This window comes from Bactrocera oleae, chromosome 4 (assembly GCF_042242935.1).
Source record: "Bactrocera oleae isolate idBacOlea1 chromosome 4, idBacOlea1, whole genome shotgun sequence".
Taxonomy (NCBI): domain Eukaryota; kingdom Metazoa; phylum Arthropoda; class Insecta; order Diptera; family Tephritidae; genus Bactrocera; species Bactrocera oleae.
In genome coordinates this window covers 39,244,599-39,261,143 of record NC_091538.1, presented here as the reverse complement: position 1 = coordinate 39,261,143, position 16,545 = coordinate 39,244,599, and the positions used below count along the sequence as shown (strand labels likewise).

Below are 16,545 nucleotides of genomic sequence, written 5' to 3'. Positions count from 1 at the left end.
AAGAATCGTATTGTTGTCAATTTCTATCATCAAACAGGGTTACCAGAGTTCCCAGTTTTAAAATCTAGAAGTTTTAAGTATCTCTTTTTATTAATTGTTTTTAAGAATTCATTAATATATGTTAATATATAAATTGCCCAAGTCGTATGTTTTTAATAATTAACAAGCGAGCTATTGAGCTGTATTTGTGTATTAAATTTTATGCCAAAAAATGAGTGTTTCTGCTTTGCTCTGCTTCAGTCAGATATGAGTCAACGAAAAAATAGTGTTATCTGAAAATATAAAATTAAATTATTGCATTTATTATGAATATTTTGAAATCGTTTAATATATTAATTTTAATAAAATTGTGTAAATTTTTTTAAAACACATATCAGAAATCATAGCATTGGCTCAGTATATAAACATGTTAAATTCACCCTTCTATAAAAAATTAGATCTTAATGTAATTATTTTACAATTCGGAACACATATTCCACACACATAATTTGTTTTAGTATTTTTTTTCAAATTGTCCGATAGAATTAAGATCGAGCAAGTATTTTGTTTCGCGATTAAATTAAATTAAAATTCTTTAAAAGCGATTCAGCTTCAAGAGGAATTGTAAATACCTCTTTCGGTAAGGTGTGCAATTAAATTGACTTTAGGAAGAATTTATTCAAAATATGTATCACTTAGGATATGTAAGAGCAAAATCTATTTGGAATAGGAAAAAATTAAAGTCAATATCCGACAATCCTACTGATTAATGAAACAATAAAATGGTTCTGTTATAACAATTTCGTTAGCAACAATTATGACAGATCTCCTGCTATAACAAAATGTTTATGAAGACAGTAAGTTAGTTTGATACTGTCATGATAATGCGGTACAATTTAATAATATAGATGTGATCGCTTTACGATTTACATGTGTGAAACATTTTTGTTCTTTCAGTTTAGTGAAATAAATAAGACCCCGAAAGAAGCTTTATAAATAGTTAAGCAGCTTACATTATACTAAATTAGTTAAATATATTTTCTCAGGAGAATGATGTGTTTCACAGAAATTTGATGAAATTGTTTCTTTAGACTTTTACACATAAACGAAAGACTTAAGCAACGAACTATATCCGTGTTCACGTCAATGTCGAATTTTCTCTTCAACAAACCTGTTTGAATATAAATATGACTAAGTTACTACTTAGATGCACTTTCCTTTTGTGTTTATGTGCAACAGTGAAGTCAGAATATGCGTTTAATGAGCCAAAATATAAGTGTCCAGCAAAGTGAGGATTTATTTAATGCATATATGAAGATACGGGTAATAACATAATGCTTTTTAAGACCGAAAGTTATATATCCATGTACCTGTTGGAAAAACTCTGATGTAGGCATCTATGTGCGATGTGAAAACACGAACTTAGCGACGCTCTCAATTGCTCTTGAAAATATCGGAACATTGGGTATTCCTGTAGAGCAGTTGGAAATTTTAAAGGGTCATTTCGGTAAAACAAATTCTAAATTCATCTTAACTGGAATATATTTATGTACGAACGTTTATACCACTGCTTGCCTTTTACAGTACGTTTATATGGGCCAGTGTTCTCGACTGTTAGAACTAGATTGCTTACCATATCTGATACGCCTATAGTAACCATTGAGGACTACCCATTCTTTGGTGTGAACAAAACTATAGAGGAGCTGCACTTACTTCACACCAATTTAACATCGTTTACTCCACTATCGTTTGGGGTATTTTTAAATTAATTTTTATTGACTTTATTTTAAGCCAGGTAATTGTTCATTTATAGATATTAGGAAATGCCAAAGAACTAATAATTGATGGGCATTCGTTGCAAAGTATCAGTAAGAATGCTTTCGATGGCCAAAACATTGGTAATAAGCTAGAAGTCTTAAGAATTATCAACGGACCTTTAAATGATGTTCCAATTGAAACCTTTCAGGTATGCGTATTTAGTATACAACATTTGTATAATTAAAGTCTAGAAATATTTTAAACCAAATTATTAATTATGCTTTATCAAAATTCAGCCTCTTCGAAAACTTAGGGTTCTTGACTTACATGGCAACCATTTAGAGAATCTCAAAAAGAATCAATTCAAGAATCTAAGATCTGTGGAGGTCTTAGATATTAGTTTCAATAACCTTAAAAAACTTGAAGCACAGCATATCTCAGACTTAACTAAGTTGGGTTGGTGTAATGCATCTAATAATGCGTTATCAGAAATTTCGAGGTGTGTACCTTCCATGAACTTTCAACATACTTTTTTGTAAAATAAACTTTTTTATTATATATTTAGAGGAACATTTGCTCGTAACTCCGTTTTGAAATTATTGAATTTATCGCATAACAACATCACTCGCCTGGATGTGAATAGTTTCCGTGGAATGCGCTTTTTAAGGTAAATTTTGAATAAGTTTTACATTTTACGCCACATGTTACACGTAGTGTAACAAATTTTTTTCTTGCAGAAACGTATACGTTTTGAGATTAGAGGTAGGCTGAGCGATATTAAGCTAACAGCTTCGCTTTTGAGTTAAATTTTATGTCTAACAAAGCTTTTGGCAAACCGCAAAATCTGCATCTGCTATTCATATTATTGGAAAAGTTAAAAAATATGCCAAACGTCAACTCTCTTAAAACACAATTTGTGTCATCATTATATGTATATATCATTATAGATATCAAATCGAACTTTAGTACATACATAGGTATGTATAAATGTGAAAATTTGGGTTAGGTATGCTGGTATTCCTTTGTCCGATTCTCTCTGTGATATCCTTAGAAATAGTTAATTTGGTATTAGATTATCAAAATAACATCCATTGATAGGCTGTTTCGTTGATATTGGTTATTAATCTCGCCTAAAATGTAGACTGAGTTAATTTTTTTTATTCCCTTGCAATATATTGATACAGGAGTATTATTTAACCGAAATAGTTACAGAGTTACACATATATATAAAAAATTATGAGGACGACAAGGCGAGTTGAATTCCATGTGACTGTCTGTTCTTCCGTCCATGCATGCTGTAACTTGAGTAAAAATTAATATATATTTTTAAAAAATATAAAAAGCCATAACTAAGTCGATAATTAAGATAGAAAATTGTAATTAAGGAAGGGAGTGTCCCCTGTGGTTAGAAAGTCTTTAAAATGTGGGTGACCCACCCTCCAATAAATTTAATGTACATATCTCACAAGCCACTAAAGCTATATCAACGAATTTTGTTGAGGACAATTACTTTCGGTAACTCCTTCGACTATGTGAAAATGGGTGAAATTGGGTGAAAACCTCGTCAACTCCCCATATAACTCCCCATATAAGTGATAACACTCTTAATAAATACGTTAGAAGGTAGGAAAGGATTATTAAAGATATCGGTCTAAAGATTGGACAACCCTACTTTGGTGGAATCCTATATCTCAGTATCTACTCGTCTTATCTCAACAACATTTGATTCGTAACGTTATCCAGACAATCTTATCTTATGTCGGGAAATGACCGAAATCGCCACAATTTTTAATCCCATTTGATTCTTTCACCTCACAGTGTATAAATCGAGAGTCTTGACGTTATCAAAATAAAACTTTCTGCTAATATTGCCCTTAAGGTATACCATCTAACTTTTAAAAATTGTTGAAATCAGACAATATTTAATTAAATAGATGCCCCCAGATACTGGATATGTAGGTTTCAGTGTTTGAGGCTGACTTTTTACCAAAAATATAGGTCAATTTGTGAGATATATTATTGAAACTTGGAGAGAATATTTTATGATAATAATGTGCGTTTGTGGCATAAATTGGAGAAATCGGTTTCATACTTTCCTAGCTCCATTGTACCTAATATAGAGATTTTCGAACTTCTGGTTGACTTTATACCGCTTCAATCGTTCAATATATGAGTTGTCTTAAAGAAAACCAGTGTTAACCTTCTTCTAATAATGGTATATCTTTGTGCCTAAAATGGTTAAAATCAGATCAATATTACTCCTAGCAACATTTTTATCCCTAAGCAGGGTTAACTTAAGTTTTCCCCGAAGTTTGTTACACCCTGAAAGAAATGTCGGAGACCCTATGAAGTACATATTAGGTTTAGTAAAAAGAAAAGATGGCGTATTTATCTGTATCTCGCGTTGTCTAATCTGGTCCGGCTAGATGGCATTAGAAAGATGACATTTCGTACTAAAAAAGCTTTTCTGACAGTTTTGTGATTGATTGATCCAGTTTTGTTTGAGCGTGCGTCAAAAATGGACACTAGCAAAGAGAAAATAGCTATATTTTACAAGTTTTCTTCGATAAGAGTGAAAACGCAAGCCAGGCGGCTGAAAATGTGAATAATGTTTATGGTTCTGATACTGTAACAGCCAATCATGCACAATTTTGGTTTCGTCGATTCCGTTTCGGTAATTTCGAAGTCAAAGATGCACCACGATCTGGAAGACCAATTATCGAAAGAATCGATCAAATAATGGAATTCGCCGAGTCCAAACCATTTGGAACCATTTGAACAAGGCTGGATATGAAAAGTAATAATTAAAGCCTTCACTAATATATGTATATATAAATAATCAGCATGACGAGCTGAGTCGATTTAACCATGTCCGCCTGTCTCTCCATCTGTATATACGCGAACTAGTCGCTCAGTTTTTGAGATATCGATTTGAAATACGTCTTTTTCTACCAAAAAACCTGTTCATTTGTTGGAACCAACATACAAATTGACTAATCAAAATCAAGTTCTTGTACGGATTTTTTAATTTTATTTGATGGCATGGATTATTGTTCAAGATAACGCTATGATCTCCGAACAAATTGTTTGGATCGGACATACAAGTATAGCTGTCATTTCAACTGACCGATTAAAATCAAGATAAAAAATATAATAAAATATCTTCGGTGCAGACAAAGTTAACGTTTTTTCTTTGTTAATATAAAGTTTAGCAACATCTGAAAGTATTTCCGCGGCTTGTATTCTTGCAAATTGCAAGAGTATAAAATCGGTTATACCAGTTAGTGAGCATTAAAAGTGTACATTCGTACTTATTTACTAAATTTCATGACCATGCTACTTTGAAAAGAAAAGAACGATTCCATTTACCCTATTTAGATAATTAATAATTACTATTGTTTATTTTTATTCTATTAATTTAATAGACGTTTGTTTTTGAGTGATAATAAAATAAATGATGTTGGGCGAGGCACTTTCGGCTCCATCGGGAAAATCGGCACTATTGATTTGGCTAGAAACTTTTTGAAAAAAGTTGAATTTCAAATGTTTTCTCAACTTAATTACGTTGAGGTAAATATAATAATTTATGTTATTGTATGAAATTATATCTATTAATTAAAATTTGTATTTTAGCTGATTGATTTGGCAGAAAATAATATAACGATCGTGGAAAAGCACTCTTTCAAAGATATATACCAATCGATAATAAATATTTCACATAACGCTTTGGAAAAAATAGAATCACTGGCTTTTGAAAATTGTGTAAACATTACAATTTTAGACTTGTCTTTTAATAGGCTTACGAATTTCTCACGAAATGCATTTGATCTCACTACTTTTGCCACAGAGTTTCAAGTGAGCTTTAATTTCCTCACAAATTTAGCACAGGTGAGTGGTTTAATACATTTTATAAGAGCCAAATTGAAACACTTATTTTTAATCCAGGTGCCTTTCCAAAATATGACAGGGATCAAAGTTATAAATGCATCGCATAATTATATAGCAGAGGTGCCGAAGAACTGTTTTCCAAAGCTATATGAGCTGCACACTATAGACATTTCACACAACAACATCTCATTGATTGCCAACGGTGTTTTTCAGAAACTTTTCTCACTACGCTTACTAAATCTTAGCCACAATAGCCTAACGGAGATTAAGTCTTCAGTTTTTGGAACGCTTCCCACATTGCTGGACATGAATCTCAGCCACAATCAATTAACTTCGATTGTTCGCGGAGCCCTGGCCAAGATAACAAGTTTGCGTTTTTTGGACCTCAGCAACAATAAGCTCGAAAAGCTTTTTCAAATTCCAATTTCTCTGAATGTGCTCAATTTGGAAAGCAATCGCCTAACCATTATACCAGCAGGCACTTGGCCGGTTATGAATTCTTTGCTGTTTTTGAACTTAAATGACAATCAAATCGGAGATTCATTATCAGCTCAAAGTTTCACGGGGCTGCTTGTATTACAAAGATTGCTGTTAAATAAAAATGGCATAACCGTGCCGCCGATTGAGTGTTTGGCAGGCATGTCAACACTTCAGTATTTACACTTAGAGGTAAGTTCAACATGCTACACAAAAGGTGACATCCAAATTAGAAATGTCAAACAAGTAATGTTCTATGATCTAAATCTTTATTTACTCGTTTGGCTTAAATTACTTGTAATGGATTTGCTTATACTACCAAATAATTTATTTATTTATTAGCAAAACAATATAAGAAAATTGGATAAGAGTGCTTTCGGAAAATTGCCAGTCTTGTTTGAACTTAACTTGCATGCTAACGGTGTTCAGGATATCAGGTTGGTATTACTCGACTAGTGTTTTTGAACAAGCTGTCGACTTTCCTAGGGTCAGTTTAGGTGCTTTGAATTTAGTGGCAATATTCAATTTTCTAGGATTCGATCTTATCGATTATCTACACATTCAAAGAATTTAAGATACACATTTTTAATCCATATATGTTTTTGAAGGAGTGTTATGATTTTCGATTGTTCTGGAAACTTTTCATTGCCCATACAATACATATCATCATCGTATATTACTAAAAAAATATATATTTAAAATTTAAGCAAGCGTTCCTTCGAAGGTCTATTGCAATTGCTTACGCTCAATCTGTCCTCCAACGCCATTAAAAGTATCCCACCGGACTCATTTATTGGCTTACCTTCTCTAAGGAAGTTGGATTTATCGTTTAACCAAATATCAAAGCTGGATAATAAAACAAATGGGGTACTTGACGATTTGCTCAGTTTGGAAGAGGTATGAACACAAATGTCAATAGTTGTAAAATTATGAAAATAATGTAAATACATGTAATAATAATTGATTCATTTCAGTTGAATTTGAGTCACAACAAAATAAGTTTTGTCACCAAAAAGACTTTTCCATCTAATCAATATATACCTTATAACTTGAAGAGTTTGGACCTAAGCTACAATCAAATGCCGGTGTTGACGTACGATATCACTTTCGGCACTAAAAAACTGCTGACTTTAAATGTATCTAACAATAATATAAATGAAATCCGAAGAGGTGTTCTAGCAAACTTTACAGAACTGCAATCACTGGATTTATCCAATAATGAACTAAGTAACTTGGCATCCGAAGCACATGTATTTGACCTCCCGAAGAATCTTACCAACATCAATTTGCGAAACAATCAGATATATAAAATACCAATTACAAATTTTAAAAAGGACTTGCAATTCGAAAACATTGATCTGCGAAACAATAAATTGACCGATTTTCCTCAACCATTAGTGCTCATGCTTCGTAACGGCACCAATGTGTATTTTGCTGGAAATCCCTTGGATTGCAGTTGCGCTGTTCGCCCACTTAAGCATTTCACGATGGAAAAATCAAATTTAAATGATGACTTAGAAAATATTGAGTGTAGTACCCCGTCATTTCATAAAGACCAGAGGCTGGTGGAAGTGCTGGATGAGAATTTGCAATGTATATTAGAGGATAGAGATCGTTACAAAGGTGTAGCTTTCGAAGAGCTTTCAGATGTACAGTTTCGAGATATTAAAGTGTAAGTAATATGTGGCCTATTTGTTATGCTTTGAACTAATGTTTTTCCACTTATTGTCTAGCACTGATTACGGGAATCTTACGGTACGTTTCTTTGTTACGGCTGCGAGAGATATAGCCGACTTTTTAATTTATATTCGAAACTACGAAAACGATATTTTGTACCAAGGAGAGGTAGCGTATAATGAGCGGACGCATGAGATATCCATCGAAACTATTCGGGACCAGATTAAATGGCAAAAAGCGGAGATATGCATAATATCGAAGGATAGCAATGGCATAACAGGTCGTTGGTTTAGTGCACAGTGTACAAATCTGCCCGATTTGAAACGAAAACGTAAAGGCATATTCACGTTTTCTGCATTTAGTTCCGCTAATAGTAAAACGGCTAAAACTATGATACCGATAATCATATTCTTTTTAACGGGCTACTTTTACTCTGCGCTATCAACCCCAATTTAATTCATCACTGCCAAAGTCATTGTATTCATACATACAAGTATATTCATATTTATGTATGTATGTATTTTTTATAGCAAAAATCATTTCTTTTGTGATATTGTTTTAAAAAAATTTGATTTAATAAAGTTGATTTTGTTTAGATATTGTTGCATTATGGAATCACAATTATAAGTAAATTAATAAACAGTTCAGAGGCAACTATTCGATTTTCAGAACATTATCTAGCAAGAAAAAACACGATATCCGCTATATTTGCTGTAAACAATAATAATATTTATTTAAACCAAAGCATACGCATTAAATATCCATTTTCATTTGTAATGAAGTAAAAAATTATTTTGATTTTTTATATATAAATGTGTCATGTACAGAACCGAAGATATGTATGTTGATTAAATATAATTCCAGCTATTTATGATTAAAAGTAATTTCAAATAAGGCTAAAATCATATCGCGCATTAGAACGCACTTGTGAAAATATTATATCATATATGAACTTACATATGCATATAATATTTTTTCGAAATTAATTTATATTACTTCGAATCATATGCACATGCATATAAGCGCTTTGATTTTCGATTTGCCGATTAGGCACTAAATAACAATCGGATTTGGTATTGGGTGCGTTCGTTTTTATGAATGAAAGAAAACACGGTTGCAATGAGAAAAGCTCAACCTAACTGTGCTCCTGACTCTCTCGGCGAGTGCCATGGAGAAGACAACTAAACTTTCGCACGACAGGATATGCTCATTCTTTATTGATTTTCATATGGATAAGTTGAATAACAAGTCAAAGCAATGCGCCCGTGAATAAGACAGCTTTACTTACAGTGGGGAGTCCGTATTGAATAGTTCAGGTCAAAGTGAAAATAAAAGGCTAATCAAATCAAATGTTTGATTAAATAATTCCCCTAAGCTGCTAAAGTGTTACATAAAAAATATAGAGAAAAATTTTAGCGGACTTAAATAAATAAATTCATTGTGTAACAGCTCGAAGAAATGTGCTAATTGTTAAATTATCATTGCTTTACGTTAAACACACACATTTTTAAATGTTGCGAAAAATGTATCCTAGCCGAGTGAAGAAATAGAGGTCAAAGGAGAACCATTGATTTTACAAAATACATGTTATTTAAGTCGACTTGTCGTTTAATATTGTTTGCCAAAAGCTGAAAATAGAAGTTAAAAAAGTGAATTATGCCTGCAATAAGATGTAATTATATAATTAAAATTTGCAAAATGTAAAGTGCAAAGGAATCCGACTTAGTGAACCACTGTACATCTGCACAGGGGTGCTCCTGAAACTTAAAGTCATAGTGACCCGTATGCGTACATATACGTATATTCATCCGTATGTATGTACATGTGTACGAGTACAATAAGTCATTTTGAGTATCGGAATTTTAGGTACAATGGGAAACTGAAGGATGTGTTAAGTGTTTTTTTTTTCGGTATGCTCGGTGCTCGATACAAGTGTGTATTTATGTGTATATATAATTCATGAATATATATGTACATATACATACATATATGCATACCGATATGCTTACGTAGATATGTATAGATCACAGTATGTGCAGTACTGTTCGCGATGACGAAGAAAGTGAATGTGCATCATTCATATTCAATGAAAATGAAAACAATTACATAATCAAATAAAATTCTTCATTCAGCAGCAGCGCAGTTACCAAAATAGTTATAAATTAAAGTAAAACCAAGTACCTGTTTGAAATTCAAAGCGTTAAAAAAACAAAAAGTATAAAAAAAAATTAAAAAACATAAATCGCCACCCTAGTATTTCCTAATCCCAAATCGAAATTTACAAATCTAATTTTATGAAACGCGTAAGTTTTTCACAATTCAAATAAAGCAGATATTTAATCCGAAAATACCAAAAAATCGAGAACGCGGTGCAGCGGTAAAAGTGTGAAAATGTTACGGTGTTTCGGAAATTCGAAATAGGAAGCATGCCAAGAACATAAGTTATATAATTATTACAGTGCCGATTTTACCACAGCTTTTGTTACAACACGAAATGTACGCTTAGTGTACGAATTGTAACTGCTTTTGGCAAAATACTTAAATAAATGTAAACGAATAAGGTATTTAACCAATGAAGTAGATAATTTTAATATTACAATCAAAGAAAAAACACACAATTACTTTTAACGCTCAAATACTTATTTTGTATGTAATTAATATTATTAGCGAGTATGCCAATATTCTTAACTGATTACTTACATATAAACGTAACAATTACCGTAGTAACTAGCAACATCGATACTCTCTCCCTGCCTATTTAATAATTGTAAAAACATACATATGTGCGTAGCAGTTCCCATTAGAAATTCAAGTGCTATTGTACCTACAGCTCTACAGTAAAGTAATACATATATACATACATATATATATATATATATACTATATCTATATATATAGTAAAATAACAAATTTACACGAGTACGTATAGTTTATATTCGTTTTTCGTACTGTACCCACCAAAACCACAATAGAATCTACAACGGCAACGAAATCTTCATATACCACAATATAGAGGACGCGTCGAACGACTACTGAAAAGCAAAGCACAATTAAAAAGTGGAAGTGCAAAGTTGAATGGAATCTGGCGCATCTGCGACACTACCACCCAATCAGACACCTACCCACCACCACCCATCTACCGTTCAACCGAGGAAAGCTAAATGAAGTGAACTCCTACCTCGGCACTCGTACAAAGTATACCCACTGCACAATATACGATAACATGTTTGTTTCCGCATGTCAATAATCCATATGCAGTACGTACTCGTATGTATATGTTTCTGTACACACACATATATCAAGGATATTCGTGCAAACACGTACGTACGTAGTGACAAAACCGTAAAAGTTTCGCCAACGCAATTATAAAAGTGAACGAGCAAAAATAAAGTAGTGAAAGGTATGGTGACAGACAACTGCGCTGGCAGTGTGAGCAGTGTCCCGCATACCGATCGTTCACGCTAAGCTTCTTGTGGAGATAAAATGCACGTTAAACATACTCAGCGCAGAGTTAGTGGACCTGGAGCATTTGGAACATCCAACAATCAATGGTAGGATATCCAGTACTGTGTGTGTTCATTCTACTGAAGCTATACTCACAATTTGCATTAATACAACTTTTTCATTTCACATACATACATACATTCACATATACTATGTACATTCATGTATGAAACAATTACCTATCTTGGCATAAATTTGCACATTAAAATATAACGGATCAACCATAAACATTTCAATAAGTAAATATAATTGATATTGTTGTTTCTTAATAGAAGCTTTTGCTTCATTAGTGGATGGTTCGTTGTACTATTTTTATGATTAGTGAAGCAAAAAATAATGCAACACATATAAACATAAGGACATATGGAGCAGCCTATAAATATTATACCACAACACAAAAAACCTTAAAATTTTAATGCAAGTTGTTTTTATATTTTTATTTTGATCATAACGGCCATCAACCAATCAAATTAGCTGATTGATTCATTCTTACTAAGTTTTGAGTCCTCTAAATCAGAATTTTAGTTTTAAGAAAATGTGATCAAGAAAATCAAGGATTTTTTCACTCGGTACAATCAATTACATTTCACAACATTTTTATAACGCTTTTTTTAGCTTCACCTGTATGTTTGTAACTTTTTTCAGTCCGTCTGACTGTGCAAGCGATAACTTGAGTATAAATTGAGATATCTTGATGAAACTTGCTACATATGTTCCTTGGCACCCAAGAGAGATCGGTATGGCGCATGGGCGTAATTGGACCACTGTCACAACTACAAAACGTCATTAAAATAAAACCTATAAACACCATAACTAAGCACTAAGTTAAGATACCGAACTGTAATTTGATACGGGGGATCGCGGTAATAAGGAACACCTCTGGTTTAATGTAAAACTGCAAACCGCTGAAGCTAGCTCAACCAAATTTGCTGATAGGAAGTCTTTTTAGAACCTTTTCTTACCCTGTGAAAATGAGTAAAATCAGATAATAACCAAGCTCCTCATATAACGGTTATGTTGGAAACTACTAAAAGTGTGATAACTCGCTGAATAAATGCGCCACAAGCATTAAATTTCACAAACAAGATGGTAGAGAAAAGCTTTATATAAGGAGGTGTAAAAATTATACAATGGGTATAAAACCACCAGCCTTTGGGTGAAATCCTAAACCTCAGAAACTATCCGACCAATTTCAACCAAATTAGGTGGGTAACCCAGCTATTTCTATCAAACACTGTGAAAATGACATATCACACAAATCCGAAGAATTTATGTTGTGTTTCTCAAGCAAAATAGCCAAAAAGGAAGGAAAGGTTAAGATCCTAGTGTGTTATACAGATGTACCTAAATCAAAGATGAACAGAATGTGGTCATAACAGTTCTAGGTGATTAAAATTTTTTTTCAACATGCTGCTTACTTTTTAGTAGTATTACTCATAAATTGAATTTAGAGTGACGTTACATGGTTAAATATTTACGCCCTTTGATTTTCTTTAATCTTTTGTTTTCGAAATACTATAAACGATCCGAATAGAAAGCTGATCCACCATTTGCAAAAGTTTAATGTTTGACTCAAATTTCTAGGTTTTGTTATATATTTTACATATATACAAAAAATAGCAAAAAACGTGGTTGCACCAAAGCTAGAATTCCCTTCATAAATACAAATGATTCTATACAGGAACTTGATTTTGATCAGTCAGTTTATTTGCCCGATCTGAACAATTCCTTCGGAGAATGTACCATTGCCTTGAAGAATAATCAGTAACAAATTTTGATTCTCGTTAAATGAAAAAGTTTTCCATACAAGCACTTCATTCCGATCGTTAAGTTTGTATAAGCAGCTACTTGAAGAGTAAAGGATAGGAAGTATAGCGATATCTCAAAAACTGAGAGACTAGTTCGCCTATATAGAGACGGACAGACAAATGACAAACTTCGAACACTTAATATACCCTGTTCAGGGTATAATAATACGCAAAGTGACTTACATAAATTGTATTGCAACCTGTTGTTGCGGCATACGTAGGAAAAGGGGTGACATCGAGTCTTGCGTGCTAGGGCAATACTTCGGATCTTGTTCGTAAAAGTTCGCTGCAATTCTATTAAAGGTTGCATTCAATTTCAAATATTTGTTGAGAAATGTAATTTAGTATCTATTTTCTGTACGTAATATGCAAATACGTAAACAAATATGCAAAATATAATAAAGAATGGTCCATGAAAATAAAAGTTAGTTAAAAAAAATATATTTTTGATTTTGTGCCGCGTACTGATGATGAACAAAAAAAGTTTTCTCCATTGAAATGTTTCCTCTTTTTCAGATCCCAGTATTAATTTTTAGCAAGTCTATCCGCGGAGAGAAGCTACAAATTCTTGCTCACCTTAGATTTTACTATGCCAATCGACATTTGCCTTGGAAGATGTTCATTTTAAAGTTTTTTCGGAAAAATTTTAATCTCAGTTAGGATGTTTTTCATTTCTAATTTAGAAAACTGTCTTTTATAATATTTTTTCAAGAGAATTCTGGTTGCAAAACATTGATCATAGTCGGTAACTCTCTCGCCTTTGTCATCTGTATCAGCTTTAAGGAAGTTTCCTAAATAGAACTTATTGATAATTGTAATTTTTATTTATATATAAAATAAAACTTAAAAAAGAAAAATAAATTGTAATTAATTAATGCATATATTTTAATAATTCTCTTGAATATTCATAATAAAAATATTATTATGATGTTATACATACACACATACATATGCACATTAATATACTAGTTTACTATAAACACGTAAGGAAGGCTAAGTTCGGATGTAACCGAACATTTTATACTCTCGCAATTTTCAATGATCAAAGCCGGGACAAATTTTCAAAACATTTAAAAAGGTTGCGAACGAATTCAATATTCGTTATTCGACGAAATCGTAAATGGACCAGAATCATATTTGGTATCTAATTTAAGCATATGTCATATAGATAATCACTTAGTCCTATATATGTATTTATATTAGAATCAATCTAACTAACACAAATCTCTATATTCACCATATAAGTGTTGCGGAAAAGTACATGAAGGTATCCAAATTTTTTGTTACCAAATGATTTAATGCTGCTTACTAAAATCTTATTCTTCTGTTGAGATATACGATGAGTTGTATACTCAACCCAAGGGATGAAATTTAAAATAGTCGGTATAAGATGGAAAAGTAATTGGAGCCGCGGACACCTTTATATTAGAGGTTTGGGTTTGGACAGATTTCATTCATATACAGCTAGTGGTTAAGGAAACAACGCTTACACGGACGAGCGAACAGACAGAAGGACAGAGAGTCAATCAGTCCTCAACTCGTCTCGTCATCCTGAGCATTTATATATACATCTCTCTATACAAAACACCGTTAGGTGAACGAAAATATTATTGTATACTCTCTGGCAACATGTTGCGGGAGTATAAAAAAAAGTTATATAAAATTGTATAAAAACCCGCACTTTTAGTTAATCTTATGTACGTGATTACAAAAACGTGTAAGAGCAAGTCGACGACAATTACTCATTGATAGTTTTGTATTCTTAATATTAAATAGTAAGTAATTATATGATTTCGCTTTTTGAATTAAGAACATATACATCTATTCACACACCATCGCACTTACATAAGTAAAGTTTATTGAGGAAAAATATCTAAAGTAAATAATTTTGTGTCTTACCATGTTTTCAGGATTGGTATAAGGATAACAATTAAGGTACAAATTGACAGATTATTTTAAATATTTTCAATATAAATTCTTTTTACGCCTCCTCTAACTCCCATATTGAAAGCTTTAATATGATTTAGTTGGCTTCAGTATTTTTGCATATTCTATCATTATTTTTACTATTCTTCAAATCCTATCTAAAAACAACCTTACATACGTAAATGTATGTATGTACCTTAGCTATTTCTGATATACTCGTTATGCAATATAATATGTATATTTATACCACAAGCAATATTTTTACTAAAACTTTATAATTCAACGGTAATATGTTAGATACATTTCCTTCCATTTGATATAATAACTACTTTCGTACATACATAATTGCTTTTACCTATACACATCTACAATGCAGTAAATGCCTAACATATTTTTTCAAATTTTATCATTACAAAAGACTGTCCGAGGGTATCTTTATTTTAGTCCTGCTTGCATTAAAAAAAATCACTACATAAGCGTCAATTCATTTTAGAGTCCAATGCACTTAAATTTCACTAAACCATTTTATTTAATATTTCGTGGTTTTTAAAGAGATTAACCCGATTTCTATATCCCAATTATAGTTTCTGTTAATAAAACTGACTAATTTACAAGCATTAATATAATGTTAAAGGACACATTCCTTTACTCAAATAGCTCAATCAGATAGCCCTTAAAGCATAGTCCGAACACAATTGCGTTAGAAAAAGAGTTTAATTGTTTCTTAAATCTTATATTATAGAGTTTGCAGAAGTGAGGTTCCTTCATCGTTCATCGTGAAGACATAAAAAGCAATAAAATACATACATTTATTGAGCAAGTAAAGTCGTTATCTAATACCTGCGGTATGTAATTAAACACAAGGTCGTAAGGCAAGAATATTACGATAAATATAAGAAACCGCATGTGTACCGTTATTTATTAACTCGTACCCAATTTACATGGGATAAACTAAAGCAAATATATTAATATTATAGTAGCATTACTATGTACAGGATATTCATATTTCACTCTGTAAGTAATAACCTTTATCTAATCTTTATTCGACAGTATGTGATTTTTGATATATCACTTTCCTCAAACCTTCGTCCTTTAAGCACGAAGTTCCTTAGCACGTTTTACAACTTTCTAATATTATTAAGCATTTTCGAATATTTTTTCAGTAGTATAATTAAACATTCCCACAAAAAAATGTTACTTTTTGTACTTCTGGCATGATCTACCATTTTATTTATTATTCCTCGGAATCAGAAATAATTAATTTCGAACCAATCTTCTCCAGCTATCTCAATTATTTTACCCATCACCTTTTATTTTACTCAAACAGTTTCTCACAACACACTGGTTCAAGACAATTTAATCTACAAATAATTAAACTTTTCACATTTCTAAACTACAAAATAGAAAACAAAACTAGCTTTTAGTGCCATAACAAAATAATAATAAATAGCATACAAGTATATTTAAAAAGTTAAATCTATAGACAAGATAGATATCGTTAAAGTAATATATGAATATATACAATATA

The 16,545-nt window shown here is 31.9% G+C and overlaps 2 protein-coding genes across 10 annotated transcripts in view; both read left to right on the top strand.

The window, feature by feature from the left end:
* Window positions 1–873: 873 nt before the first annotated feature.
* Window positions 874–8,376, top strand: conv (insulin like growth factor binding protein acid labile subunit convoluted). Its single transcript, XM_014235273.3, has 13 exons — window positions 874–1,267; window positions 1,326–1,486; window positions 1,564–1,733; window positions 1,793–1,945; window positions 2,034–2,236; window positions 2,303–2,404; window positions 5,163–5,307; window positions 5,371–5,625; window positions 5,683–6,294; window positions 6,445–6,539; window positions 6,810–6,999; window positions 7,077–7,774; window positions 7,836–8,376. Exons 1-13 carry the CDS (start codon window positions 1,167–1,169, stop codon window positions 8,233–8,235), a joined length of 3,285 nt encoding a protein of 1,094 aa, XP_014090748.2. The 5' UTR covers window positions 874–1,166; the 3' UTR covers window positions 8,236–8,376.
* Window positions 8,377–9,797: 1,421 nt separating this feature from the next.
* Ih (hyperpolarization activated cyclic nucleotide gated potassium channel Ih) overlaps window positions 9,798–16,545 on the top strand; it is a 51,225-nt gene continuing 44,477 nt past the window's right edge. For 2 of the 9 annotated variants that reach the window (XM_070108661.1, XM_036357504.2), the window contains exon 1: window positions 10,463–11,330. In XM_070108661.1, coding sequence (XP_069964762.1) covers window positions 11,263–11,330 — 68 coding nt within the window. In that variant the 5' untranslated portion in view covers window positions 10,463–11,262. Of the gene's footprint in view, window positions 10,341–10,458; window positions 11,331–16,545 lie in introns of those variants that run through there. The other 7 variants (XM_036357519.2, XM_036357539.2, XM_070108660.1 and 4 more) reach the window with 6 other exon arrangements.

Bases quoted from the DNA above. Each gene is read 5' to 3' on its own strand.
- conv (XM_014235273.3), top strand. From the start codon at position 1,167: ATGACTAAGTTACTACTTAGATGCACTTTCCTTTTGTGTTTATGTGCA. The intron at 6,295-6,444 runs GTAAGTTCAACA...TTTATTTATTAG, and splicing joins TTCAGTATTTACACTTAGAG to CAAAACAATATAAGAAAATT. The intron at 6,540-6,809 runs GTTGGTATTACT...TTAAAATTTAAG, and splicing joins AACGGTGTTCAGGATATCAG to CAAGCGTTCCTTCGAAGGTC.